Source organism: Dama dama, chromosome 1 (genome assembly GCF_033118175.1).
Source record: "Dama dama isolate Ldn47 chromosome 1, ASM3311817v1, whole genome shotgun sequence".
In the NCBI taxonomy this organism is placed as follows: domain Eukaryota; kingdom Metazoa; phylum Chordata; class Mammalia; order Artiodactyla; family Cervidae; genus Dama; species Dama dama.
In genome coordinates, this window is record NC_083681.1 from 44,121,343 (window position 1) to 44,148,789 (window position 27,447).

Below are 27,447 nucleotides of genomic sequence, written 5' to 3' on the forward strand. Positions count from 1 at the left end.
GCTAGAATGAGGGATTGAAGATGGGAGGTGAGGAAGTAGAGGAATTAGTGAAAAGCAGAGAAATAAGGTAGCTTGAGAAGGAGACAGGGTTGGGGATGCTTTTTTAAAATAAGGAAAACATTTGCACAAGTTTATTTGGGAGAAGTTGAAGATAGAAGAGATGTGTAGTAGAGGGAGCATACTGGGAAAGCAGAAGGAAGCGGGATCTAGAGTGAAATGGTTGACTTTAAACAAGAGGCACTTTTTTTCTCCGAGACTGAAGGATGGGAAGATGTCAGTGTAATGTAGTAAGTCTGGAGATAGGAGGGATACAAGTTTGAGGGAATTTGCCTTCACCCTCTATGAAGTAAGCAGTGGTAACCAGAGGATTAGACATTAGGTAAATGACATTCAGGAGAGAAGTAAAGATTTTAAATAGTCATTAAGGACCATGGAGGGACTTCCCTGTAGGCTCAGACGGTGAAGCGTCTGCCTACAATGCAGGAGACCTGGGTTCAATCCCTGGGTCAGGAAGATCTCCTGGAGAAGGAAATGGCAACCCACTCCAGTACTCTTGCCTGGAAAGTCCCATGGACGGTGGAACCTGGTAGGCTACAGTCCATGGGGTCACAAAGAGTCAAACACGACTGAGCGACTTCACTTTGACTTTAAAGGACCACAGAAGAGGAAACTGACATGAAAGGAAGTGACAAGAAGGACTGAGGGTGGCCCTGAGGATGATGATCAGTGAAGCAACCCCATGTAACATAGCTTTGGGATGGCTGGGTTGATGCAAGGTCAGGCATTGACGGGAAGGGAATTAGGGCACTAGTGATGTTGTTACTTAAAGCAATGGGAAACTAGGATGACCAGCTGGGCCGAGGGAGCAGAGCTTGGAGAGTTCAATGAGGTTGAAGAGCATGCTCAGGAAGAGCAAGAGCTATTGTGATCAGCGACTAGGTTGTTGGAGTTTAAGGTCTCATAGGTAGAATGGTTCTAGATGGTGAAAATGGTCTAGGTCTGGTGACTGAACTGAAAAGAGAAGTGAAGGCGGTTTACATTAAAGAGCTCAAGGAAGTAAGAGGCTAAAACGTTGATTAGGACATTGGTTAGTTAGATGTTAGCAGGGTAGTTGGATGCTTGCCCAAGTCCTAGATAAATAAGAGAGTTTTAGTAATAAGAGATAGATGAAAAGGATGAGGGAAGAAGAAGGCAGTTGACTAGGATGGAAGGGAGTTTTACAAGTAGGTGGAAGGACTGCTCTGGGGAACTCAGAGAGTGTCTGCCCCCAGGGACTTTCCAGTTGAGATTATGGTAGAATGAAGGGAGCACTCTTGAGAGGGTGTTGTCAGGTGATATCCCGAGGAAGAATTAAAATCATCTGAGGCCTGAAAGAGATAAGAATGTAGGCTTTCCAAAAGCCTCAATAAGAGGAAGGGGTTCAGTAGGGGTGGAGGAAGGGGGAGGAATGTGAAGATACTAAGGTGTAAGGAAATGAGGGAGCACACTGGGGAGGATCACAGGCTAAATAGCCATGACTCTGGGCCCTTCAGCCTGTCTAATGAGTGAGGGAGAGGGGATTCTCACTCTGGCACAAGATGCCCAAAGAAATGACCTTTGGTCATTGCTGTTGTCAGATTGTGTTTCAGATGCAGCGATTGCTGGAGACAAATTGTAACACAGACCCTGGTTCCCCCTGGAGTATCAGATTCACTTGGGAGCCTAACTTCTGGACCAAGCAGCTGGCTTCCCTAGGTGAGCCCAAGGCCTACTCTATGGGCCTTTGCATGATTGCTAAGAACATATTTAGACCATCTGCTTAACTCATTGGGTAGATCAGCATATGCCTAAGAGAAAGCGCACCCTGAGACTGCCAGTGGTCATGGAGTCATTCAGCAAACCTTTTCCTGGGGATGATGATGATGGGGTTGGGGTGGGGGTGGGGAGAGCTGACAGCTTAAATAGCAATGGCAATATAGGACTTTTGTAATAGGACCAGTTGAAATTTGAGTTTCCTATTCTGCATGAATGTCCCTGTTCTGTTGGTTTCATTGCTAGAAGAGGAGACAAGACAGTGGTCCTACTCTCCAGAATGCTGTATGGCAATGCAGGCAGACCTGTGTCTCTGAGTACAAGGGTGTACATGTGTGTGGGCACAAACAGAGATATTTCAGTGACACAGAGAGAGAGACAGACAGGCAATGTCACACACGTCTTTTGGAGTTGAGATGTAAGCAGATAATTCATGACCTTGTACATTTTTCTTCCCTGCTGCAATAACTTGCTGGCATTCAATATTTAAGCAGAATGTAGACAATTTGAAGTTGTGCCTGTGTTGACAACCTAATGGTAGGTTTGTTAAACTAATGGCCAACTGCTGCCTTTGTCTGGACTGATACTCTCACTGAAAGTGTTTTGAACTTAATAGAATAATAAATGATCTTTAGGTTTATTTTCTGCTTCCCTTTCCCTTTTGATACAATTCCACAGACCTTTGGTGAGCACCTGCTCTGAGTCAGGCCCCACATTGGCCACTAAGTGATCAAAGGTGAATAAAACTCACCAGCTGCCCACAGGGCACTTGGCTTTCCCCTACATCAGCCTCAGAGGAGCTGAAGAAGCCATTAGAATAGCTTATCTTCTCATGCAAGCATCAAGCTTATCTTCTCAGCAATAGCATCATCTTCTCATGCATGAGGGCCTAGGGTCCTCAGACATCAGTGCTGACGCTTAGCACTGACCTGGTGATGGAGCTTCCCTACTCTCCTCCACCCTGCTTGCCCAGCATCTAGTTCTCCAGAACTGTATTTGAGGACTTACCCGTTTGTCCTGGGGATGAATCTCCTTTGCTACTTTTTAGCACACTCCCTCTTCTCCCAGTTTTGATAGTTTTGGTCCCAGTCTTCCTTGGCTTATTCTGTTAAAAAAGGAGTCTGTACTCTGTGAGGGAGCCCATGGTTTCTCTAGTGGGATACAGAGTCAGGACTGAGCCTCTGGTAAAAGCTGAGCTGACTCCTCAAATGTCCCAGGCCCCCAGTGCATGCTGTATAGTTTCTATTGCTGATGGCATTCTAGACTGAGTCTTGGGGGCTAGGGGTTGAATTTCTTAATCTCTGCCTCTGGTACAAGGTTGTTGAATGATATCCTTTTGGCCCTGGAAGAAGGAGGTAGCAAAAGTAGGGGGAACAACTGCAGATCACCTTTGGAAACACTCTCTATTCTGAATTTTTAGGCTGTATAACTACTGAGGGTGGACAGCTGTCCCGGGCAGATACTCCTGCTTATGGAGGCTTACAGGGACCATCATCTTTTTACCAAAGCCACCAGTCCCCAGTGGCCCATCAAGAGACTCTCAGCCATCCCTCACACAAGTTCCAGTCTCCAGCGCTGTGTTCCTCATCCGTGTGCTGCGCCCACTGCTCCCCAGGCTCGCCCTCCCTCAAAGGCCAGGCCCCCCCACCCAGCATACACCCCGTGCACAGCTTTAGGCAGCCCTCCGAGATGGGGCCCCAACAGTTAGGCTCCCTGCAGTGCTCCACACTGCTGCCCAGGGAGAAGGAACTGCCCTGCAATCCTCACCCACCAAAGCTGCTTCAGCCCTGGCTGGAAACCCAGCCACCTGCAGAGCCGGAGAGCGCACCCCAGCGGCTGGGGCAGCAGCTGACTTCCCAGCCCGTGTGCATCGTCCCCCCACAAGATGTTCAGCAAGGAGCCCATGCCCCGCCCACCCTGCAGACACCCTCCATCCAGGTACAGTTTGGCCACCACCAGAAGCTGAAGCTCAGCCACTTTCAGCCACCGCCACAGCAGCAGCTGCCACTTCCGCCCCCTCCGCCCCCTCCGCCCCAACAGCAGCCACCCCCGCCTCTCCCTCCATCCCAGCATCTGGCTTCTAGTCAGCATGAGAGCCCCCCGGGGCCCGCCTGTTCCCAGAACGTGGACATAATGCACCACAAGTTTGAGCTGGAGGAAATGCAGAAGGACCTGGAGCTTCTCCTTCAGGCTCAACAGCCCAGCCTGCAGCTGAGTCAGACCAAATCGCCTCAGCATCTACAGCAAACCATCGTGGGGCAGATCAATTACATTGTGAGGCAGCCGGCGCCCGTCCAGTCCCAGAGCCAAGAGGACACTGTGCAGGTGAGGTCAGGGCGGCACCACCTCCCTAGGTTCCCTCTCCCTAGGAGAGCGTCGGGAACACAGCCTCCCCATCACAGGGTGGCACAGGAACACAGTTTCTTCATCTTAAGGTGGCCTTGAGCTCAGCCCTCCCAATTCAAGACTGCCCTGGGCTCCGCCTTCCATCTCAGGAAAACTGCAGAGAGCACAGTACTTCACCCCAACACAGGTCTAGGCTCAGCCCCGTCCAGAGTGGCTTGGCTTAGTCCTGTCCTCCTGGGTGACACCGGGGACCGTGTCTGTTCTTGGAGCTTCCTGAGCTGTGCTGGACTCCAGGCAGTGCAGGGCAGAAGGGAGGCTGTCTCTTACCTTTGTCACCTCACTTCCCTTACTGCAACTTATGAATCCCAGCTGGGGGAAGGGGAGAGCTTAAGCAGATCATTTGCCTAGAGATCATGTAACACTGGGGGCTTCCCTGGTGGCACTAGTGGTAAAGAGCCCTCCTGCCAATGCAGGAGGCACAAGAGACCCGGGTTCGATCCCTGGGTTGGGAAGATCCCCTGGAGGAGGGCATGACAAAGCACTCCAGTGTTCTTGCCTGGAGAATCACATGGACAGAGGAGCCTGGCAGGCTGTGGTTCATAGGGTCCCAGAGAGTCGGACACGACCAAAGTGACTTAGCACACATTGTATGCTCATAAAACATCGAGTGGTAGTGCCAAGACTTGGGTCCAGGCCAGCTGACTCTGGATTGCCACAGAGGAGGCCTTGTTCTCTCCCTCGGAGGATGACTAAGGCTGCTCCTCTCTTTTCTCAGCTAAAAGCCAGTTGGAGAGGTGCAGTTTGTACCTCTGAGATCTTTGCAGCACTCCACACCTTCGTTCTTAATTCTTGCTTTCCTTGGTTCCCAACAGCTTCCTGTTCCAGACCCTTCCTTCTCCCCTTTCACTTTTTTCATAGTGAAATATATGTACATTTATACCTTCAAAGCAGCTCTATAGACTTTTACTTTATTACAAAATATAAGGCTTTACATTTATGCTTCTGCACTGACAACTTCAATTTTATTTTTATTTATTTATTTATTTGACTCTGCTGCATAGCATGTGGGATCTTAGTTCCCCCACCAGGGATGGAACCCGTGCCTCCTGCAATGGAAAGGCAGTTTCTAAACTACTGGACCACCAGGGAAGTCCCTAAGCACTGACTTCAGATCATGCTTCAAATGTCTGCCTCTGAGGCTCAGTTCCTTATATAGAATAACTCTTATGATGGCAGAGAAGGGTCTAGGGTTTATAGAGGACCACAGCTCTATAAATGTAAGTGAAAACTGTTGTGATTGCTTATGTGACTATGACAAAGTTAGCTCATGATTCTTGGTTTGAGTTCTATTCTAAGATGTCATATTAGGAACAGCTTAGATAAGAGTATCTTCCTGGAAAGATTTCAGGCCCTCCGCAGTGTGTAGGTGGTGACGGCGGTAGTGGGCAGTGCAGGTGAGCCTCAGCCTTCACCATTGCTGCTACTCTTTGCGGGAAATGGAAGTCACTCAGTCGTGTCCGACTCTTGCGACCCCATGGACTGTAGCCTGCCAGGCTCCTCTGTGCATGGAATTTCCCAGGCAAGAATACTGGAGTGGGTTGCCATTTCAAGACCCACCCAAGTTCTTATTTTCTCCTCCAGGCTGCAGATGAGCCCCCGGCGTCTGAAGGCCCTAAGCCGGCTCTCCCTCTTGACAAGAATACTGCTGCTAACTTGCCCCAGGCATCTGGGGAGGAAAACCCTCACAGTGTCCCCCCATTGGACAGCGCCATCCAGCACTCCTCTCCAAATGTGGTGAGAAAGGTACAATTGGAGTCTGCTTTCCCTGATCATATGGGACCCACTGCCAGTCAAGACCCTGGGACCTGGCTAAGGATGTCTGGGCGGGGGGAGGAGTGTCCTTGTCCCATCCCTGGATGTTACACAGCCCTTACTCATGCATTCTCTCCTAGTGAGTGAGCAAGGGCCTCCTCCACCCCATTGACACTCCGCCACACACTTAAATTGGGAGCATCCGGGCTTCATTTCGAGAGGAAGGGGAAAGGGAAGGAAAGCCAGTTTGGTGAACACCGACTCTGTACCTAGAATGGTGCTTGGTGCTCCACAGGGTGACTTCCCTTAATCTTCCCAATAGTTCTGTGAGGTGGGCAGCCCCATTTTATAGCTCAGGAAACTCAGATCCAGGGGCCTACAGGTAATAGATAAAAGGGGCTAAGGTTTATGTAAAATGAGGATCACAGCTTGAGCTTTTTCCTCTCTGCCATGAATGGCAATGGGGAAAGTGTTTCATGTGGTCCCACAATCCAGAGTTGGTTGACTTTAGAATTCAAATTAATGGAATTCTGTGGGTGAGTGGTCTACAGGGATGACTTGCAGAGGTGGCTGAGCATCTAAGGGCACTGGGATCTTTTGAAGATAAGCTAGTGAAGTTCCTCCTGTCTATCCACCTGTCTGCTTGGTGGACAGTTCATGGCAATAACCCAGAATCCTACAACTCCTGGTTGTCCTACTCTCACTCCTGTCTTTCATCTCCACCCTGGTCATCCTCCTAGCTAGAAACTCAGTGCTGTGCCGTGCCTTCCCACCAGCCCTCCATGTGTCCCTTGGCCCTGTTCCCCTTATCCTGGTCCCTTTTCTGGTCTCATCCCCTCAACCCTCCTGGTACTTCCACTCAGCCTGGACTGGAAGCTCTGTCAGCTATTCTGTACCCTTCTAGCCTGCACTCTCAGCCCTGCAGCATCCCTTAGGCTCTACAGTCCCAGTTTCACTAGTTGTTCTTTGTACCTACCCCTCATCATGTTTCTCCCAGCATCACCGTTGCCATAGATCAGTCTACCTCAGTGATACCTGAGAAGAGAATTTTGAAAAGTAAGAAATGGCAAAATTGCAGTGTTACCTTAGAAATCCCTTGAAGTCTGGTACTAAAGGCCTTTAGTTTATACCTAGCCTGCCCTATCCTTTTGAAAATGGTTTGACCTAGAGGCCATAGAGATACTATAAATTGGTCCTGTGTGGCTCTTAGCAGTTTACATTTTTATACCTGAGATAGAAAGCTATCTATTCAACCGTCCATCTATCCATCCATTTATTTATTCACTCAGTGATCAAAAAATATGTTAACCTCCTACTGTGTACCAAATATTTTTATAGGTGTCAGGAACACATTGGTGAATAAGTAGTCTTACTTTGTAGCTTACAGTCTAGTGGGGGAGAGAGTAAAACAAGCATCAAACAATGAAGTATGATAAAGTGCTGTGATAGTCAGTGGGGTGTAAATAAAGAGCACCAAACTCTTGGAGAAGACTTCCTAGAGAACATGGTTTTAAGCTGAGATTTGTTTAAAAAATTAGGCTGGTGAAGGAGAGATGGAGGGGGAAGGCTGGAATAAATAGAGGGAATGGCTAGTAGGACGGTCCAGAAGTAAGAGAAAGCCTGCTACTTAGGGGGTTTCAGATAATTTGACTTGGTGGGAACATGAAATGAACTAGAGAATGGGAGTGATTGAAACCAGAGTAGTTAGAAAGCTTTGTGAATTATGCTCTGAAGTTGGGATTCAGTCTTGGGGGTTGCCAGGTGTGAATGAAGGATTACTAGCAAGGAGGATTACTAACATGGCTTGAATTAAAGTATAGAGAGATCACTTTAGTTATAGTAAGAGAGACCAAACTAGTACAGAGGAGAAATAGGAGATGAATGAAATCAGGTAATGATGGGAAAGAAGAGGCAGCAAGGACTTCAAGAGATCAGATCCTAGGAGATTTTTGGACTTGGAGTCTGATTGGTAGTGGGAAGTGGGGGAAAAGACACCCAAAGTGTATCTTGGCTCACTGAATTGCCATTCATCTGAGATGGGAGCATGGGAAGAAGAGTACATTTGAGGGGAGGAAAAAGTCAAGTTTTGAATTGGTGTTGGTCTCCTCTGGAGGCTAAGTTATAGGATGACTGGAAGACAGCTAGCTCTAGAGGGCAGTAGGGAGCATGGGGATTACCAGTGCCCAGCTGGTAGTGGAAGCCATGCTGAAAATGCTTCTGCTTATTTGATGAGTCTCAGTTCTGCTCCTCCAGCCAGGAGAGAGGAAAGGAGGCGAGCCACATGCAATCATGGAGTCTGTGCTACCTGGGCGAGTGGCCCACAGGGTGCTCAGAGCTTCTAGGGGAGGGGCTGCTTCGCTCCTGCATGGCTGCAGGGTGGCAGTGGGGTTAATGAAGATCCTAGGATATCTAACTTTTCATCTGGAGCTGCCTCTGGCTGTTAACGTGGATTCATGCAGAGGTGTGGAGGAGCAAATGGCCTGACATTTTGTAGGCTTCTGTAAGGTTTGTACTCCCAGAAAAAGGAACCTCAAGGTTGCCATCCAGGGGAAACTGGTCCAGAGGAACCTTTGGGTCCACTTGACTGAGAGAGGTACTGGTTACACACAAAGCTCCTGAAATAAGGAAAGGGGCTTTCTTTTTGAGGAAATTCATTGTCATGAATCTGGGATTGGGCAGGGTGGGGATATGAAGGTCAAGGTTACCCAACAACATTCTGAGCATCTTATCATTGATTTATAATGCTTTGTATAGCATTTTCTACTTTTTTTCCCCATAGATTTTTATATGTATTTTTCTATTTTATCTCTTTGTTTATCCTAGCAATACTATGAGGAAGCCACTTTCTTATTCCCCTTTGAAAGATGTGGAAACTGAGACACAGAGAGATTAAGTGACCACCTAAAAGTTAAACAGCCAACTACTGGCAAGGTTAGGCCCAGAGCACAGTTCCTGCCTCAGCCCTGGGTTCAATGACTAGGTTAAATTGCTTCTCTCTGTGCACTGCAGTGGGAGAAGTAGGACTCCATGTGGCCTCTCACTGCTGGATTTTACTATCTTTATACTCTCTGAAGTAGCCTGAGGCCTTGCTGGGGAGAAGTCTTAGGACCCATCCTCATTGGGTCTTGGCCGTCTTTATCTGGTAATGGCACTTAGCCCCCAGCCTACTCCTCGGTCTGTACTGGCTGGCAAGTGCCAGGGGAAGTCAGAAGTCTATCTGAGTCCTCAGATGAGAGGAAACTGTGGCGGCGGGCACAGCCCCGTGTGTTCCACAGAGACCTACTCCTGCTTGGAGCTGCTTCGTGTCACTGCAGGGAGGACTTTTGTTCAGCTGAGCAGCTGTGCACACGTACCTAGGAGATGGTACTAAATGAGCTGACGGTGAAAACAGCTTGCTGCAAATGAGATGTGAAAGTTCTAGAATGGGTTTTCTAGTGACTTGAGCTCTGCAGTCTCTGGAGCATCTTACCCCACCACCTTCCGTGCCGCCAGCAGAATGTTTTTGTATGAACTTGGACATTTGTTTGTCAGCTGCTGTTGCCTAAGTTTTCTAATCTTGGTTCAGCCACTTTGAAAAAAGATGATGAAGAAAGACAACTTTACAACAGAACCCCTTTAAATACCAAGTGAAACTAGAAGACATTTCGATGGCTTTGTTTCATACTTCTGAACTAGTCCACTGTGGAAAAATACACACACTCCTTTCGTCAGCCCTCATGGAATCAAGGCTGTAGGCATTACAGAGAGCTCTAGCTGAACCCCAGTTCACCTGCAAGAGGGACCTCTCTTCTGCTCATAGTGGGGCCCCAGATCTTCAGAGGACTTTGAGGCCACTAAGTTACTGTTTACGGCTTCAGTGGAGTCTGGGATATATTGTCAGCAAATGATGCAGAAATATTTGACATTCCTGTGGTTCAGATTATTAAGAGTGATGCAGAAGAGTGGAGGATCATGAACCTGATGAATAGCATTTATGCCTTTATCAAAGCATTTTGATGCTTGGGCTCTTGATTTGATTCTTAAAACTCAGTGAGATTTACATTCACCTGTAGAGGAGGAAACTCAAGCCCAGAGATGGAAAATGATTTGCTTAGATGCATATTCTGAACCTTGACATAAGTGAGGAAAAACTAGGCACCCTGCCTTCACAGTCTCCAAATACATGGCTATGGACCAGATCATGGGTTCTCATCCATGTCTTTTCCAAAAGCAACTGTCTTTTCCTTGAAGCCTGGCACTGACAGCTTTTGCTCAGAATTCTTCCAGGGTAAGGCTTTCCTATGGCCCAGTCTGTGACCCGGTTAGCAGTGCAGAATTGTACAGAGATGTGCACATTGTCCTACATAGGAATCGAGCCAAACACTCCCCAGGTCTGGCTTCCTGAATTTTATACTCTTTAGGAAGCCTATCTCCTTCCTTCAGGCCTGATTTCATTCACAGACCAAACCTAAGATCTTTGTCTAGGTCTCCTGGTCCATGAGAAAATAGGTTCTTGCTCCTAGACCTTTAAATTTCCTTAACAAACCCAGCCCAAGAAAAATACCTCTGGCCCAGTTCTTCCACGTCTCCAAAATTTGTGTTTTAAAGGTTCCACTCATTCTATCCTTCACTTCAGATTCACTGGACTCCGCTTTTTCCTTCTGCCTCAGACCCTGATCCTCTTTGTTTTGTTTTGTTTTCTTCCCCCATCTTCTTGGATCATCAGGGGACTGGGTACTCTCAGTTCTCTTCTCTTCACCAGCCATGATTGTTTTCCCATTTGACTCCCATTGGTTAGCGGATATCAACATAGTTACATCTGTAGCAACAACCTTACTTCATAAAAGAATTTTTCATTGAGCTGGCGGGACAACTTGAGCAAGAACAACTTTCCTATTAAAAATCAACTTGTGAAACCACCGGCAGCAAAAGTTAGTTCCCCACTCAGCTATCTGATTCAGTTGTGTCAAGATCTACTGCTGTTAAACCAGTCTACTTAATCTGAAGCTGTTGAAACACTCAAATATCCAAAGATTTAGTTCACAAATCTATTTACATGCATCCTTGTCTCCTTATCTATTTCCTTCAGCTAAAGTGAAGGCCTTCAATGTGTTTCCAAAGGACAACTCACAAATCATTGGTCTCTTCTCCTACTGTACCTATACATGGTGGTCAGTCTTTGACAAGTTTAACTCCTAAAATCAAAACCTGAAACTAGAAGTAAGCAGGCAAAGCTTCAGAACAGCAACAAGAATAGTTGCCACAAACCTCACATATTATATTCTGTATGAGACTACAAGCCTAATTTAGTCAACTTGATCTAGTAAGCTTAGTTATATGGTTTTCTTTGGAAATTTTTAGTTTTTAAAATATTATATTTAGTTTTTTCTATATTATAGCGGTAAGCAGAGTAGAAGCAGGGAGTCAGGACTTCTATAATGGCAGCCTACAACAGGAGAGAAGACAAAAAACTTCACCTGGAAAAGTGCCATGATGTGATGTCATTCACGGAAAGGACTAGCTAAAGCCTACTACGTTCTTAGAAGTTCCCTAAAGCACCGATGAACTACAGAACACCCCAGCAACAGAGGTTCATCAGAATTATTTTATGTCACTAAGAAATGGCCTATTCGGCCTCAGGTACTCTGTTTAGTAAGACAGAGTAGTGTGCAAAGCATTTTAGAAGTACTATCCTTCAAAATAATATTTTAAAGTCAATTGCATTTTGTTATTGAAAGAGGTATGTTTCAGATATCTGGCAAATTGATTTCTGTGAAACACCACTCTATCTGTGCTGCTTTATCCCCAGCAATATTATCTTGCTGTACGAACTTGAAATTTATATTAAACTCAGGGTATGTGCACCAGGTGTCTGTTTATTGACTTCTCAATCACGTCGCACTAGAGCACTAACTTTCTATCTAATGGCACAAAATCAAGACCAGCCAGCAGGTTTCTAAGGCTAGGCCCAGTCTTGGATTCTTTTATGAGCTTGGAAAATTTGGGTACTCACTCTGTGTCTCAATTTCCCTTCCTGTTAAAATGAAAGAACAATGTCTTCTCTGGATTTTGACAGCATTTTGTGGCAATCATTAGAATGGCAATGTAGGCACTCCAGGTCTTCAGAAAAAGAAATTGAATTCAGCCAAAAAAGAAATTGAACTCCAGAAAAAGATCTAGGTGGTGAGAAAGGGGAGAGGAAAGGCAGCAGGTAACAGAGCACAGATGAACAGGTCAGATGGGTAAAGGACTACAAAGGTGACCAGAAGAGGTTGAAATTTCATACAATTTAGATAGGTCACAGGTCAGGCAGGTTGCAAACAGAGATAAAAAGATTAAGAGAAAAGGAGAGCAAAGGGACAGGGACATATAATTTGGGAGGAGACCAAATTAGGGGCAAGTAAGGAGATGCTAGGTCATGGAGGTAAGAGAGAGCGCCCTTCATATGTCAGAAATGACCTGAGCTGATTCTCAGAGGTTTTTTGTTTTTGTTTTTGCATTTTTGACTTTTCTCCTTGAACTAGAAAATAGCTTATTTTTACTTGCAAACCTCAAAATACATATGCTCACTGATGAAGTCTGAGGTTTTATATGCAAAGATGAATTCAAGGTGTCAGTTAATTTGGGAGGTGTCAGTGATTGCCCTGCACAGACGTTCCAGCTGGCCATACACTTTGATCTTCTCTCATTTGACCTCTGAACAATCCTAGGTGCTAGAGAGGGCAGATAGCACCTTCTCTACTGACATATAAGCTTCTCCTGTGTGTGAGACACCAAATGTCGGACAACTTGGCCATACTCACAAGCCCTTCTCCAGTTATAGCACGTTCCTGAGAAGACCTTTCCTTCCTTACAGGCCCCAGCGACTCAGCCTGCTTTCCTGGCCCTGAAAGTTGGCCCTTCCCTTGCCCCTACTCACCTTGTAGCAGGGTAGGATAGAAGATCTCAACTCCCCTCTTTCTTTCTGTACATGACATAAGGACCTTCTGTGTTAATATTTTGTATTCATTCCAGAGAGCCAAATGAAGTATCAAAAATAAGTAACATACAGGATAGGTTCCAGAAATGCCACTGTATTTGCATAGCCTATAGAACAGGATTGAGGCCAACTTTCACAACGCACGTTCTCTGAGTCTCTTCTTATAATTTCCCCATATACATTCCCCAGGTCCTTGTTACTGTAACCAGAGCTTCATACCACTCCTGATAGCCTTGGCCTTTTTGAGATTGGTTATAGAAATGAACAGGAAAGAGATCAGTCTAGTGTTCAGTATCAGGACAAGTTACTAACCTCATGCTGTCTGTTAGGTGTTGTGGGAGCAAGTCCAGCAGGCCCAGCTCAAAATAAACCGCAAGAGAGTTTCCACAATTCTTCCATGGCTCAAGCTGCATGCCCTCTCTCCTTTATCATTATGTTAACTCACATTTCATGGTATGTAATAAGGAGAATTGATATCCTACAAATGTGATCTCTACTCTTAATCTGGAAGGTTTTGTCTTTGGGAATTTAATCTCATGTATATCTTGTGACATACAGCCCCTGACCATCTGGTACCTGGAATGGTTCCAGATTGGTTTTGGTGCTCTTGAGGCTTGGCACCAAGGATTTCACTAAGAGTTATCTGTGTCATTGGTAGATGAGATGATTGCATTAAATATACATGTCAAACAGGGAGACGGTCAAAGTATCCAGCTCAAAGGATTAGACAATTGTGTATAAAAGGAAATACAATGATTGTTGGATATTCTTACCCAAAGATAAGAAAATACAGAATATCAGAGAGTAGTATGAGTGCATAACCAGGACAACAAGGGGACACCAAGGGATGCAGGCCCGGGTATGTTTGAGATAGCCCTTGGCCTCTGGCCTCAGTCCATTAAGCTGGGCTCTATACCTAGTTTATCTCATTTTGTTTGAGCATTCCCCCCATCCCTCTTCCTCCTCACCTTTCTGATCTTGGGACTTAGACTATATAGCAAATTGAAGCCTTTTTATTGAAAACCATTGAACTATGAAGAAACATGTTAAAAGTAAACTTTTCTATAGGGAAACAAAGGGTATTTAGCTCATCTGCTTTTAAAACTGAAAATTAAGAATAGGAATTATAAGCTTTACTAAAGCAGTTAAATAAGTAATAAGGAAAAAGGGTTGAGGGAGAAGAAAGGAGAAAAGAAAATCAAGAGAGACAAAGGGCAGGTGGTGGAAAGACGAAGAGATGGAAGAACAGAATGTGGGAGAGATCAGGGAACAGGGTGAGCAGTGAGAAGGGCAGAGGCAGGCAGGCCAGAAAGAAGAGTGTGGCTTTGGTGCCAGAGAGCTGGATTCTAAAGCCATAAAAATCCTATGACAAAAATCATACCAGTGAATAGTGAAAGGATCCCCCTGAGATTAGGAATGTAAGATGGCTACTGTCACTACTTCTATTCAGCTTCATACTGGAGGTCTTAACTAGTGGAGTAAGGCAAGAGAAGCAAATGTAAGTGAAGGGAGAAAATAAAACTCACTAGTCACAGGCAACATGATTTGTATGCACAGAAGATCTCAGTGTGACTTTAGTAAGATCTCTGGGTACAAGTTCAATATATAAACAGCAATTGTATTTCTATATATGAATACAAATAGAAATTGAGATTTATAAAATTATGTTTTCAGTTACATAAAAAACCTCAGATGCCTCTCTGAGCTTCATTTTTCTCAATTATAAAATTAGGGCCACAACAATTACAACATTAACAGTAATAGCAACAGCAGCAGCTAGCGTTTGCTGAGTACCCACTGCCAGACGTTGCTCTAAATGTTTACATGGATTATTTCTTTTAAACTTCACAACCCTTTAATGTTTGCTGTGAGAATTAAATGAGGAAATATATGTAAAACACTTAGCAAGTTGCATTGTATATAATAAATTCTCAATAAATTTTAGCTACATAAAAATGGGCATTGTTTTAGAGAAACTCAGACTTAGTTGTTAGAGCTAAGCTTCTATTCATTGGGCATGCAATTTGTAGAATAAACAGTCATGCATTATTGTTTTAAAAAAATTGTGACTAGCTCATTAATTCATTTGTTCATCCAGGCACTGTTCTTGGGTCTAGGAAAACACTGAACAAGCAAAACAGACAAAATCCGTACTCTAATGGGGTGGGGCTTCCCAGGTGGTGCAGTTGGTAAAGAATCCACCTGTCTGCCAATGCAGGAGACACAAGAGTTGAGGGTTCCATCCCTGGGTCAGGAAGATTCCCTGGAGGAGGAAATGACAACCCACTCCAGTATTCTTGCCTGGAAAATTCCATGGTCAGAGGAGCCTGGAGGGCTACAGTGCACGGGATCACAGAGTCAGACACAACTGAGTGACTGCACACACGCATAGTCTAATGGAGTTTACAGTTTGGTAGGGGACATATATATTAAACAGTATCATAGATTGTGCTATGAGACTGAAGTACAGGAGTTATGAGAATGTAAAAGAGGGGAGTGAAGATTCACAGGTGAGCTGAATTCAGAAAGTAAGTGGAACAGGGGCAGGGCTAGGAGAATGTTCCAGAGGAAGCAATCTGTCTGAAGTGGGTAAGGGAGAGGATATCATGATTCTGGACCTAAAAAATTGTCTGAGCCCACTGGAGCTCAAAGAATAGGAGAGGGCCACTATATGAACTCTGGCTGCAGAGATGGACAGAGAACAGAGAGCATCAAGGCCTTGGGAACTTTGTTAGGGATTTTCACAGTGGGGAGCAGTATGGTTTTATGCAGAGCGCGGATATGGTCAGATTTGTGCTGTCAAAGTATTTCTTCACTGCAGAGGCTACTATTGTAGTCTGGGAAAATATGAAGTGTAACCCGGGCTCAGGCCCCAGCAGCAGAGAGGAAGAGTGGGAATAGTTGAGAGGTGTTCAAGTGGTGGAGTTGATGAGGTTTGGTGTTAGCTTGGGTGAGGGAGGCGGGGTGCCCACTGATGGCTCCCTCCTAGGATCCGACTCAAAGAACTGGGTGACTAGGGTGACATTCACTGAGGTGAGGACAGTCTTTGTTGATTAGCTTTACTAATATAATATGGAAACTTGGGAGGGTATTTGAAGTATTTCTTTTCCTATGGAAATTTGAATGTCTTACTCAGGGAAAAGAATGATAGGTTTAAGATACTGACTTGGAAGCTTTGAGATATTTACTCCTTGTTTCCTCTTTGATTTTCAAAAGGTGTCAAATGGTTGTTTTTTGTCTTAAAAAAGGCTTGGATATCAAACAGAAATTACTGAAGGTTGCATTTAGAACCAATCTTCCCACCACTTGCCCTCCGTCTGTTTCTCCAACCTGAAAAACTGCAATGGGTTCTGTGTAGTAATCTGTATGTCTTTCTTCTGCCTACTTCACCAAGTGGTTAGAACTGAGCAAAGAATTATGGGGGTTGAAATGTTATCGCCGTACCCATTAATTGTCCAAGTTGCCCATATTAAGATTTAGCTGCTCTGATGTTCTCTGCCTCTGGTTTAGAACGGCTTTGGCAGGTGTAGTAGGGCTAGAAAAGACCTTCATATCTCTTGGTCAGCGTCTTCAGTCTAATGCTGATGGTGCTGGAGTTGATCTGAACAAGCCTGTGAGAAGACTCTGGGGTTGACGTTCCGCAGGACTGACTGGGGCTCCCCAAGCCTTGGCATTATCTCAGAGAATGTCTGCGGTAGATCAGGGTTTGAGCCTTCTGAACTTCCTCCCATTCTTATGTAGCAGAAAGTATCCTGTAGGACTCCCAGAAGGGAGGGAAGGCCACTAGATGGGGGTGAGGGATGTGGCTGATAATGTGTGTGTGTAAGTTTGTACCACCCTCAGGTCAAGGGGTAGGCTGTCTCTCTCCCTCTCTCTGTCAGTCTGTGTCACACACACACACACACACACACACACACACACACACACACACACACACACATGCATACCAGTGTCCTCAGCTGTGCCCACCTCTCTGGGTCATAGCCCAGCAACCTCCATGGTGTAGGGGAATGGGAACAGGACTTCATGGTCTGTCTGAGTTCCCTGCAGCTACTAGACTCTGAGGCAGAGTGAAATCTGAGCATCAGATTCTTACGGGCTTCCTCCCTCCTTTCCTTCCCACCATTCCTAGCTAACAGCTGGACTCTCCCCTGTCTTTGCTCCTGTAGCACTCCACTTCTCTGAGCATCATGGGCTTTTCCAACACACTGGAGATGGAGCTGTCATCTACCAGGCTGGCAAGGACCCTTGAGCCACAGATACAGAGCAAGAGCAGCCTGACAGCTGCCCCACCCCAAGTGATGCCCCAAGTGGTACCAAGCCTGCTGAGTGGCCCCCCACCAACCATGTCCAGCCTAGCGAGTGGTCAAAACCAGGCTGTGACCAGCCTGACAGCCAGTCACCTGCCGGCCATGCCCAGCCTTGTGCGTGGCCCACCCCAGTCCATGCCCAGCCTAATGAGTGATCCCTCCCCGACCATCACAAGCCTGGCAAGTGATCACTCTCAGGCTGGACCCAACCTGATGTCTGGTCCCACCCACACTGTGTCAAGTCTGGCAACCTGTCCTCTGCAAAGTGTGCTTCCAGCTTCTGATGTGCCGCTGGAGACTGGGTCTGGCTGCAATCCTGGTTCTGGCCGAACTGCAGGGGACCTGTGCCCTGGGGATGGAGCTGACCCCTCCCTGGGGAATGCCTTGTGTAAGGTAGGTCTTGGGGAAATGCCATTTAACTTCATCTGCTTAACTCTGGGCAAAAGAGTGGCCCCTGAGGCCTCATTCTGGCCTTAGCTTAACAGCTCTGTGACCAGCGACAGGGAAAATGTCTGATTTCTTTGATTCTTGTTGGCCTTTCACTTTTGAAAGATGGAAAGTGAGGATTCTACCCGCTTCACTGACTCTCTGGGACAAGGCCCTACAGCCTCTGGTCTGGATGCTTCCAAGGACTTGTCTATCCCCTCAGACCTGGAGGAGCCAATTAACCTCTCTGTGAAAAAACCCACACTGGTGCCAGTGGTCAGCACATCTGTGGCCCTGCAGCAGTACCAGAGCCCAAAAGGTGAGACTCGGCAGCCTGCATTTCGTGCTGCCCACACGCTTGAGCAGGTGGGCCCAGCACTGCAGGTGAAACAGAGGTCAGCAGAGCAGAGACTGAGGGAACAGCGTCTTTCTCTCAACAGAAAGTAACCTCACCTCTCTGTCCAGAATTGACCTTTTGATGCCTGTTCTGTTTCCCTCACTGTGGCCAGGAATTAACCTCCTTGTAAAACTCCCCAGGCAGAAATTTGGGGATCTGGGTTATCGGTAGGGGGAAGCAGGAAGAGCACCACCCCAGAAGGGCTAGGCTTGGCAAAACTTCTTAGGGACAAGAGCACGTCTGACTCTGGGTTAGCTGACCCGCTCTGTCTCTTTATATTTGAATGTGTGCAAAATACCTAACTTTTCTGACTTAGTTTTTCCCCCTGTATATGGAGCTAATCATAGCTACTTCATAGGCTTCTGGGAAAAATACCTACAGTGAAATCATTTGATGACCTATTCTGTAGTACAAGAATTTGCCTTGCACCTGGCCTTGATGTGGATTTTTGCCTCACAGTAAAGGGAATTTGGACTGGTTGGACTTGACTCTGATTCTCTTTTCAGCTCCCCACACCCATTCTCAAATGGGGCTAGGCCAAGGCACCTTTCTTCCAGGGAAGGTGAGGGCTGGTTGGGAAGTTAGATAGCAACTACCTAGTGAGTGCTAGGGGCCTTCTTAGTTCAGTGTATGATGCATGTGTAGTTTGTAACAATCAGTCTGTTACCTATGTATTTAATAGATAAAGAAATTTTTCTCCTTGTCCCCTCAGATTGGCTCTTCCTAACTGCACAATAATGCAACCCTGAATTTTAATCAATTAAATATTTCGAACCCTGTTTGTCAATGGAAGCATTGGCCAGTGCCTGGTGCTGAGTGGGCCCCCAGTACATGCTGGTGTCCTCCTCTCTCCCCACTGCCCCCTGCCCATCTGTACAGACTGCACTTCTCAGGGGAGGGCTCCCGGGAGCCTCTTGCCCCCGGAAGGTGAGCTGGATTCTCAGGCTGTGCTGAAATCCCAGCACTTGGCTGATAAGGAAGGGGCTGCACAGAATGATTCCTGAGAGCAGATGACACCAGTATATACATGGGGAACAAGTGACTTCTGAGCTCATTTTGAAGGTGAGACGCTGGCTCCTCAGCACCTAACCCAACACTCACTCCTGGGTTGCCTCTGAGTGTTAACCTGTGTTATCTTTGAAAAAGAAAGTAGCCTTCTTCCCCCCTCAGGAAGGGAGCCGAGTAGTATTGTCACCATGATGAGTGATTACAGTGTGAGTAAGGAGGGTATGACAGGCATGTGACCGCAGTATGAATAGCGGATAAGAGTAGAAGGTGTGGGTGACAGGGTGTGTTATCATAAATGTATGCATGAATTTGTCTTTTGTCTTAGAGTATGAGAATTTTGAACAAGGAGCCCTCGGGCTGAACACAGAAGGGAACCAGAGTATCAGGTAACAGACCCTTGGCCCAATATCCCTCTCCCACCATCCAACTTCATGTCCTGGGAGACTGGCACAGGAAGTGAGCATCCTTGATGTCTTAATCTGGAGCTTGCCTGCCTCTGTCTTCTTCAGCCCTCAGACCCTGGAGTGGGTGTGTGGTTGTGTGTCTGGGATGGTTGTGGGAAGATGTCCTGGCTCCAGTGCTGTGAGGCAGGCACTTTGGATGCAGTTCCCCTCTACAGGGGGGGAACTTTGATCAGAGGGCTCCCAGGGGCTGGTGGGACCTGACTAGGCAGAGCTGGTGGCAGGCTGGAACAGGGGCCTGTGGAGGGTTGGACTGAGGAGTTCCTGAGCAGCAGTTCAGCTGTGAGATCATGGATGAGCTTGACTTAGCAGTCGGGCCAGAGGAATGTGGCTGTCCAAGACCCAGGGATGTGGTTCTTGCCCTAGACCCTTCAGTAATGAGCCCAAGATTCCCTACGTGCGCCTGGAGCGGCTCAAGATCTGTGCTGCCTCCTCGGGCGAGATGCCGGTGTTCAAGCTGAAGCCACAGAAGAATGATCAGGATGGGAGCTTCCTGCTGATCATCGAATGCGGTTCTGAGTCCTCCAGCATGTCCATTAAGGTACCGCTTTTCTCTGCCTTCTCCTTGAAACTTGGCCCAGTCCAGGAGCCTCTTTCCTCTCTGCTCCTGGCAGAATCCTGGCCCCAGCCTTGTTCTGAGTCTCTGAGAGGGGCTGCTGCTCGGTCACACCTTGTCCCCTGCTGCCTGGGGTCTGTAAGGCGCATGCTAGGACTGAGCTGTCCTGGTGTTCCTGGGACTGGCTGGTTTGGGGTCCTGAAATAAGTTGGTGCCAAGGCACCAACTTGTCATCTTTCCTCTCCCTCCCTCAATAACGTAGTGCCTCGCTCTGACTGCTCAGACTCACTTCTTCCCCAAGGTCAGCCAGGACCACCTGCCTGATGCCATCCAGTCCCCAAATCTGGGGGGAAGAAAGGTCACTGTCACATCCCTGGCTGGGCAGCAGCCCCCAGAGGTGGAGAGTGCATCTCCTGAAGAACACAGGCTCATTCCTCGAACCCCTGGAGCCAAGAAGGGGCCCCCAGTACCCATAGAGAATGAGGACTTCTGTGCTGTCTGCCTCAACGGGGGGGAGCTGCTGTGCTGTGACCGCTGCCCCAAAGTGTACCACCTTTCCTGCCACTTGCCAGCCCTGCTCAGCTTCCCAGGGTGAGTCATGCCACCCAGGCCCTGACCTGGATGGCACAGTGATCTTCCAAGGGAGGTTATTCCAGGCCAGCCCACAGGGCTCTCTCGGGGGGGACTTCCTCCCCTCCCTGGCCTGTGGCTCTCTCTGTGCTCCTTCTGCACACAGACAGGCGACTGCTTCCCTTTCTCCTCTGTTCCCAGCTTCTTCCTCTGTTGCCAGCTTCTTCCTCTGTTGCCAGCTTCCTCTTGTGCAGATTTATCCCTTGACGTCTCTCCCAGCCCCTTGCTGACTCCTGTTTTTCTGGATTCACTAATCCTGAGTTAACTGAATTTTTTTTCAAGCCTGTTGCTAGGAAGCCATTCTCTGTAGGGCGAGGCTGGGGACTTGGTTTCTCGTGGCACCCCCCCCCCCCAGGCCTGTCTGGGGGTAGAGGAGCAGGGAGGGGCTGTGGACATGTGCGGGGGGCCTCACGTGGCCTCCTTGCCTCTGCAGGGGAGACTGGGTATGCACGTTGTGCCGCAGCCTGACCCAGCCCGAGATGGAGTACGATTGCGAGAATGCCCGCTTCAGCCAGCCTGGAGTGCGGGCCCCTCCTGGCCTGAACATATATGACCAGAAGGTAGGGAGGGGTCTCTGGGAACAAGGTTCCCACCTGGGGTGGCCTGCCTGTGCCTATGGGGGTTGAGACTTTTCTGAGGGGATGAGAAGCCTCTCTGGTACCTCTCCTTTGGGCTATGCCTGGACTTTGGCCCACGGGGGTTCGCTATGATTTTCCTTCTGCCAGCTGTTTTCCTCTGGCCTGGGAGGCTGAACTGTGCCCTGGTATGGCCGGCGGCTCATACCTGTGGGCCAAAGCCATCAGGGTCACTATATTTAATTCTCACTGAGGTGGGGCCAGGGCAGACTGACGCGGCTGCCCATTCTGGTTTCCGCAGAAGTGTGAGAAGCTGGTACTGTCCTTGTGCTGCAACAGCCTCAGCCTGCCCTTCCATGAACCTGTCAGCCCACTGGTAAGGAAGGACTCACTGGTTCTGCAGAGGGCCTGGGCCTGGAGCGGATTGCGGTGGGGCCCAGGGTAGGCTCGGAGCATGCCTGCTGGAAGTAGGAGTAATTTGTGCATGATCTAGGGACCTGGCGGCTTGGCCACCACAGCCCCCCACAACTGCTGTTGCGTCAGACCTGCTTGACATGTACACTGCTCCTCCTTTCCCTTTCTCTTTTCCCTCCACACGTTGCTTCCTGCTGCCTTTCTCTTCTTTGTGTTCTTTTACTTCTACTCCAACTCATTCTCTATCTCTTCTTCCTTCTTATCCTTTACTTTTCTCCTCCACTTCTCTCTTCCTATTTGCTTCCCCTCTTCTCCTCCCCCAAGGCCCGACATTACTACCAGATTATTAAGAGGCCCATGGACCTGTCGATCATCCGGAGGAAGCTGCAAAAGAAGGACCCAGCTCACTACACCACCCCGGAAGAGGTGGTATCAGACGTCCGCCTCATGTTCTGGAACTGTGCTAAGTTCAATTATGTACGTCTTCCCTGTTTTCCCTCTCCTCTATTTCCAGTGACCCCCAGGACTGTCATGGCTGGATAGGGGTGTCTGGTTTGGGCCTGGGCTGCCATGAGGACCTGGGAGCAGACCGGGGGCCTACTGTAGCGACTGTGTATAAACTCTCTCCCACATTTGGGCCTCAGCATGAACTCAGGAGGAAGATGGGGGTTGTTAGTGTCTCGCTATCTGTGGGTAACTGTCAGGGTCACTTCTGCTTGGAGAGCTGATGATACTGAACTGATTATCCTGCGTCCTGAGAAAATGTAGAGTTTGAGGCACCCAGGAGACCCAGCAAGGCTTTGTGCTCTTTGTACAGCTCTTGAGGGGCCTGGAAGGGATGTGCTGGTGGATCAGGGCCAGATCATCACTGCTCTCCTCCCCCTTCAGCCCGACTCTGAGGTTGCAGAGGCAGGCCGCTGCCTGGAAGTGTTCTTTGAGGGCTGGTTGAAGGAGATCTACCCCGAGAAACGGTTCGCTCAGCCACAGCAGGAGGACTCAGATTCTGAGGAGGTGTCTAGTGAGAGCGGGTATTCCACTCCCCAGGGCTTTCCGTGGCCCCACTACATGCAGGAGGGCATCCAGCCCAAGAGGCGGCGGCGACATATGGTAAGAAGCTGCTGCCAGCTGGCAGGCGGGTGGGTGAGTGGGTGATTGGGCAGGTGGAGGGCACCCATGCAGCAGGTACAGGGTAACCTGAAGTGAGGCTTTTCAGCTCAGGTGGCACAAGAGAGTAGGGACAAGGAGCCCTCACTTCCCACCCCTCAGCCTAAGTAGAAGGCAAAGCAGTGTGGGGCTCTTCAGCTCCAGTGACCCCTGAGGCTCGGAACTCAGAGAGGTGGATGTACCTGCCTGGGTCACCCCGAAAATTTGCAGCAGGACCAGGTCTCCTAACTCCTGCTAGTTATTCCACACTGTGATGCCCTGGTCTCAATCCTGATCTCCACTTGGGTTGGGACAAGGGGAGAGTCTTCTTAGCCCCTTGGTGTAGAGAAGGAAGGAGAGGTATTGCTTGCAGGAAAGAGATCTTCTCTGACCTTTGGTTTGGTCTCACTCGTGCAGACCTGAAACATTCCGTGCTGTTTCATCCCACTGACATGTACTGCCCGCCCACCGTGTGCCAGGGTCCCACCAGCCACTCCCATTGCCTGTGACACTTGGCACGCAGTGCTTGGTGGCTTCAGTGAGCTTTGAAGTTGCATCCTTGGGGTGGAATAAAACACTTTGGCCCTGGGGAATCCCAGTCTGGACTTTTCACACTAATGAACCCTACATTTGGGCATTCTGATTCTAATTTTTTTTTTTCTTTCAGGAGAATGAAAGAGCAAAACGTGTGTCGTTCCGCCTGGCCAACAGCATCTCCCAGGTGTGAGGGCTGGAAGGAGACCAAGCATTCTGGCAGCTGGTACCCCGTCCTGTCGACCCCTCCTCCCCACCTTTCAGCGCATTCTCCTTGGATCGTGGACGTGAGATGCTTCTTGTCGAGCCTGTACTGCCCTTCTTTGCCTTTTGCATCGTACAGCATTTATTTGGGAGCCATAGTGCATCCACTACAGAGAAGATTTCAGTAATAAACAGCAAAGAGGGGGTGTTCCCTGTGAGCAGAACAGTCAGATGTGTAGGGTCCACTTGACAAGACCACGCCTGGTCAGGCTCAGGAGGACCATCCTTCCTTGGTGAATTCTCCCTGCTGACGAAGGCAGACATTTCTCACCTTGCAGTGTGCAGGGCTCAGGAGCAGCGTATGTATCTGAATTCCTCCTGGGCCCAGAAGAGGGTAAAAGAAGGGAGAGAGGTTCTGATGTAGCTACCGCAGGCCTGTGATCCTTGGCCTAGCACAGCCAAAGACTGTCACTGTTTGCCTTTGATTGGCCTGCTCGGACAGAGGCACCTGCCCTGGGTGTGGTGATGAGGTTTCTAGAGGCCACAGGTCTCAACTGGTGCCTATTCTCGGGTTCTCACGGTTTTCAGGGTATTTGTTCTTCACGTCCCCTCTCCTGATGCTGATGCAGATGGCCACTGTGGAGCTCTGGATAGTGTGGCATTCTTGACGGGGCTGGGGGGCCGTGCAGAGACCACTTAGGTCTTCAGGCTCGGATCTTATTTAACAGGCTTAAGAAGATTTTAACTTCAGAGCGTGCCCTCTATGCCACTTCCTTGGATTGAGAGCTCTTCTTTGGTGTCAGAACTGGCTTCTTAGAAGTGATTATTGGTGGTCACCCCTTCATTATGCCCATTCACAGGTCCAGACCCTGAGTTATGCTTGGGAGAACTGTGAGGAAGCTGCTGTCTGCTTCACATACAGAGATTCTGGGCCAAGGAGAATGACCCACAACCAGCTCCCTCTGCTGGGTCTCTCCTCCGGCTTAGAGATCCTAGCTCTCAACTCCTCCACTTCATAGAGCCAAAGATCAGAAGTGAGTCCTCTGACTCGCCTGCCCTCAGGCTGTCCATAGCCGAGAAAAAGTCAAGACTCTGTTGATAGCCCCCCACCCTCTTTTGTTTGTTGGAGGTTGGAGAAGGTCAGAGGGACTGGCAGGAGCCAGCCCTAAGCATTCATGGAAGTTCTGTCAGGGATGTAAAACTGATAGAAGCCTCTTCAGTGTCCTTTGGTGACCCTGAAGCAACTTCAGAACTTTATTTCTTCAGGAATTCAGAGAGAGGTGTTCTGGGGGCCACAGGAGCAGAGCTCCAGGCTACATCTCAGATAGATGGTCATGGTCCATGCAAGGAGTTTGGGAGGAAAAGGCATACACAGATGCTGGGGGTCAGGCCACCTCATTGGCAAGGGCTTGGTTGGGAAGGAACCTGTTGCTGATGTTGGCTTGGCCTGGAGACAGCTCTCCTTGGTCCTGTCATGGCTTAGCTAATTTCAAGGGAGCTGCAGGTCATGGCTTTATTTTTGCCAAGAGATGCAGTTTAAGGAAATTCTCGTCTTTAGGGCCCTTGTTAATGGGGACATTTTGATCAGAGAAAACATTTCTTCTCTCCTTGTGAGTGGATGGAACTGCTCATTTCCTTTCCACCCAGGCTGAGAGAGCATCTTTACTTCAAAGCAGACTATGCCCACTGACTTACCATTCTCTCACCAGCACATGCCAAGCTCTCCTAAGCAGATGGGCTTCCGTAATCATGTTTTCTAGTTTGGGGTAACTAAGTCTTGAATACTCCAGTAGCCAGGCAATCTTTGGGTGTAACCATCTGCTCTTTGGAGCTCATATGACTTTATGGTTTGGGCTCTGGCCATTTCCCTTTCAATTTTTGAATCTTTTTCTCTATTTAGTTGGCTTGGAAAGGTTCTCTCTGTAATTATCTCATTAATTCCTCCTCTTGGTCATTTTTCCTTTGTGTGGGTCACCTTCTCACCTTCTCTGGATCACCTTCACGGTGCTTTGTGTTGGGCAGCTGGGTGAGGGCTGTGACAGTCTCAAACCTGATTGACATCTTTCCCCAAGACGAGTTGGAAACCACAAATATGAAGCAGAAATACTTAGTTAAGTGCTTGGCTTCCCTTGTATCAGTGTTGTTCCCACTTGTAGCCTGCTGGGCCAGGGGACCTTAGTGATGTGGTAGAGAGTCACATGCTCCCTTCCCACTGCTGAGAACCCTGCATGCCAAGAAGCTCCCTTTAGGCACCCGAGCAGGGAGGGTGGGAGGTATGGTGTCCTTTCCTCCAAGAGTGTGTGGCCCCCCATTCCTACGCTGGTTACCCCACAGCACTGCCCTCTCCTGGCTTCTCCTGTGTACTTAACACCAGTGTTGTAAGTCATAGTTTTGTTTTGTTTTTGCATGCAGAAAACAACATGGTGTTTTAGAAATTAAACAAAAGGCTACTGGCTGAGTGACTGACTTTAATGGCTCTTTGTTAACATTTGAGCTAATCCCATTTTTGACTTATTCCTATAATGGTCCCATTTTGGAATCAGTTAAGTCCTTTGGTCATTGACAAAGTCATGAAGTGAAAATGCAATGAGTTCTGGCTTCTTAAGGTACAGAATGCAGTCCTAGAAGAGAAATTGGGTTTCTTGGATATGCTGAGAAACAGAAGAATGGGCTGGTTTCAGCTGATGCAAAGGAGACTGTAGTGCTCTCTTCTGGAACCTAGGTGGGTTGACTCTGCCTAACTTCCAGCAGTTGCCAACTATACATCTTGCCTGTCTGTGCGAGTGGCAGCCACCAGATCCTCTGTAGGCTCTGTAGGTCTTCACAGAGAACCCTGCCATCAACCCTGGTGCACTCTGGCTCCTTGTACCCAATTCTGGCAACAGGTCTTTGCCTTGCTCCTAAGACATAGACCCCTCCCTATATGTTCCTGGGCTCTGCTCTGCTTTCTCTTTCACTCCATGGTGTCACCTACAATCTTCTCTTCTGAACTCCTTAACTGAGACTCTGCCCTTTCTGGATTAACATCCCCTGTGCTTCCTCTTCTCCCACTCTTCCACTGCTATTAATTAAATTGCCTGCTCCTTCAACCCATTTCCAAGACCTTAGCTCTCTGTTCTCCCAATCCTTCAGTCTTCTCCTGGACTTCCTCCTCTCCTGAGCCTAAAGCCGTGTCCCGTGATACGCTGATGCTTTTTTCAGCATCCTGAACTTCCTCATCCTCTCCAACTTCTGCTGGAACTATCAGCCATCCTCCATTTTCTGCATCAGCCTGTGTTTAGTTGTGTTTAGCATCAGCCCTCTTTCTGGGCTCCTAAGCATGACAGATTCAGAGCTGAGAGCCTCAGTTGGGCTCTCAGTATTGATTGGTGTATCTTTGACTTGTTATTACTCTGCTTTCCATGCATGTCCTTTATCGTTTCTCTCAGCAAATGACTGGCCTCATTGCCTACTTCACAGAAGAGAGACCCTAAAACAAGACTTTTACTGTTCACATGCTCCTCTCCCCTCCCATCCCTCTGTGTAGCCATCCTTAGCTCCCTACCAGTTATTCCTGTTTGGTGCTCTACTTCTTGAATCCTGTTCTGCGTCTTCCAAGACTTTGCTCCATCGCTTATCTTACTGCTCCCATTTTTCCAGGGTCTTCAGCCACACTCTCCACTGGTTACCTCCACATAGATAACAAACAAATTAAGGTCTCCCCAAGATTAAAATAAAATTTCTTAGAGTCTGTTACACTTACCTTTTCCCCTTGTCAGCCAAATTTCTCTTAACAAAATATTTTTTATTGATTCTTCCTAGTCACTCTTTCATCCTCTATATAGTTTTTCACAAAAGTCACCAGTGACTGCCCGGTTGCCAAATCAAGTGAATACCTTTCAG

General features: G+C 48.0%; 1 protein-coding gene across 1 annotated transcript in view; it reads left to right on the forward strand.

Moving 5' to 3' along the window:
* TRIM66 (tripartite motif containing 66) overlaps positions 1–26,037 on the forward strand; it is a 39,147-nt gene extending 13,110 nt beyond the window's left edge. The window contains exons 8-20 of the mRNA XM_061147988.1: positions 1,617–1,734; positions 3,212–4,116; positions 5,779–5,940; positions 17,077–17,610; positions 17,770–17,962; positions 19,374–19,434; positions 19,876–20,050; positions 20,367–20,656; positions 21,129–21,255; positions 21,572–21,646; positions 22,009–22,161; positions 22,573–22,791; positions 23,495–26,037. Coding sequence (XP_061003971.1) covers positions 1,617–1,734; positions 3,212–4,116; positions 5,779–5,940; positions 17,077–17,610; positions 17,770–17,962; positions 19,374–19,434; positions 19,876–20,050; positions 20,367–20,656; positions 21,129–21,255; positions 21,572–21,646; positions 22,009–22,161; positions 22,573–22,791; positions 23,495–23,554 — 3,072 coding nt within the window. The 3' untranslated portion in view covers positions 23,555–26,037. The remainder of the gene's footprint in view (positions 1–1,616; positions 1,735–3,211; positions 4,117–5,778; positions 5,941–17,076; positions 17,611–17,769; positions 17,963–19,373; positions 19,435–19,875; positions 20,051–20,366; positions 20,657–21,128; positions 21,256–21,571; positions 21,647–22,008; positions 22,162–22,572; positions 22,792–23,494) is intronic.
* The last annotated feature ends 1,410 nt before the right edge of the window (positions 26,038–27,447 follow it).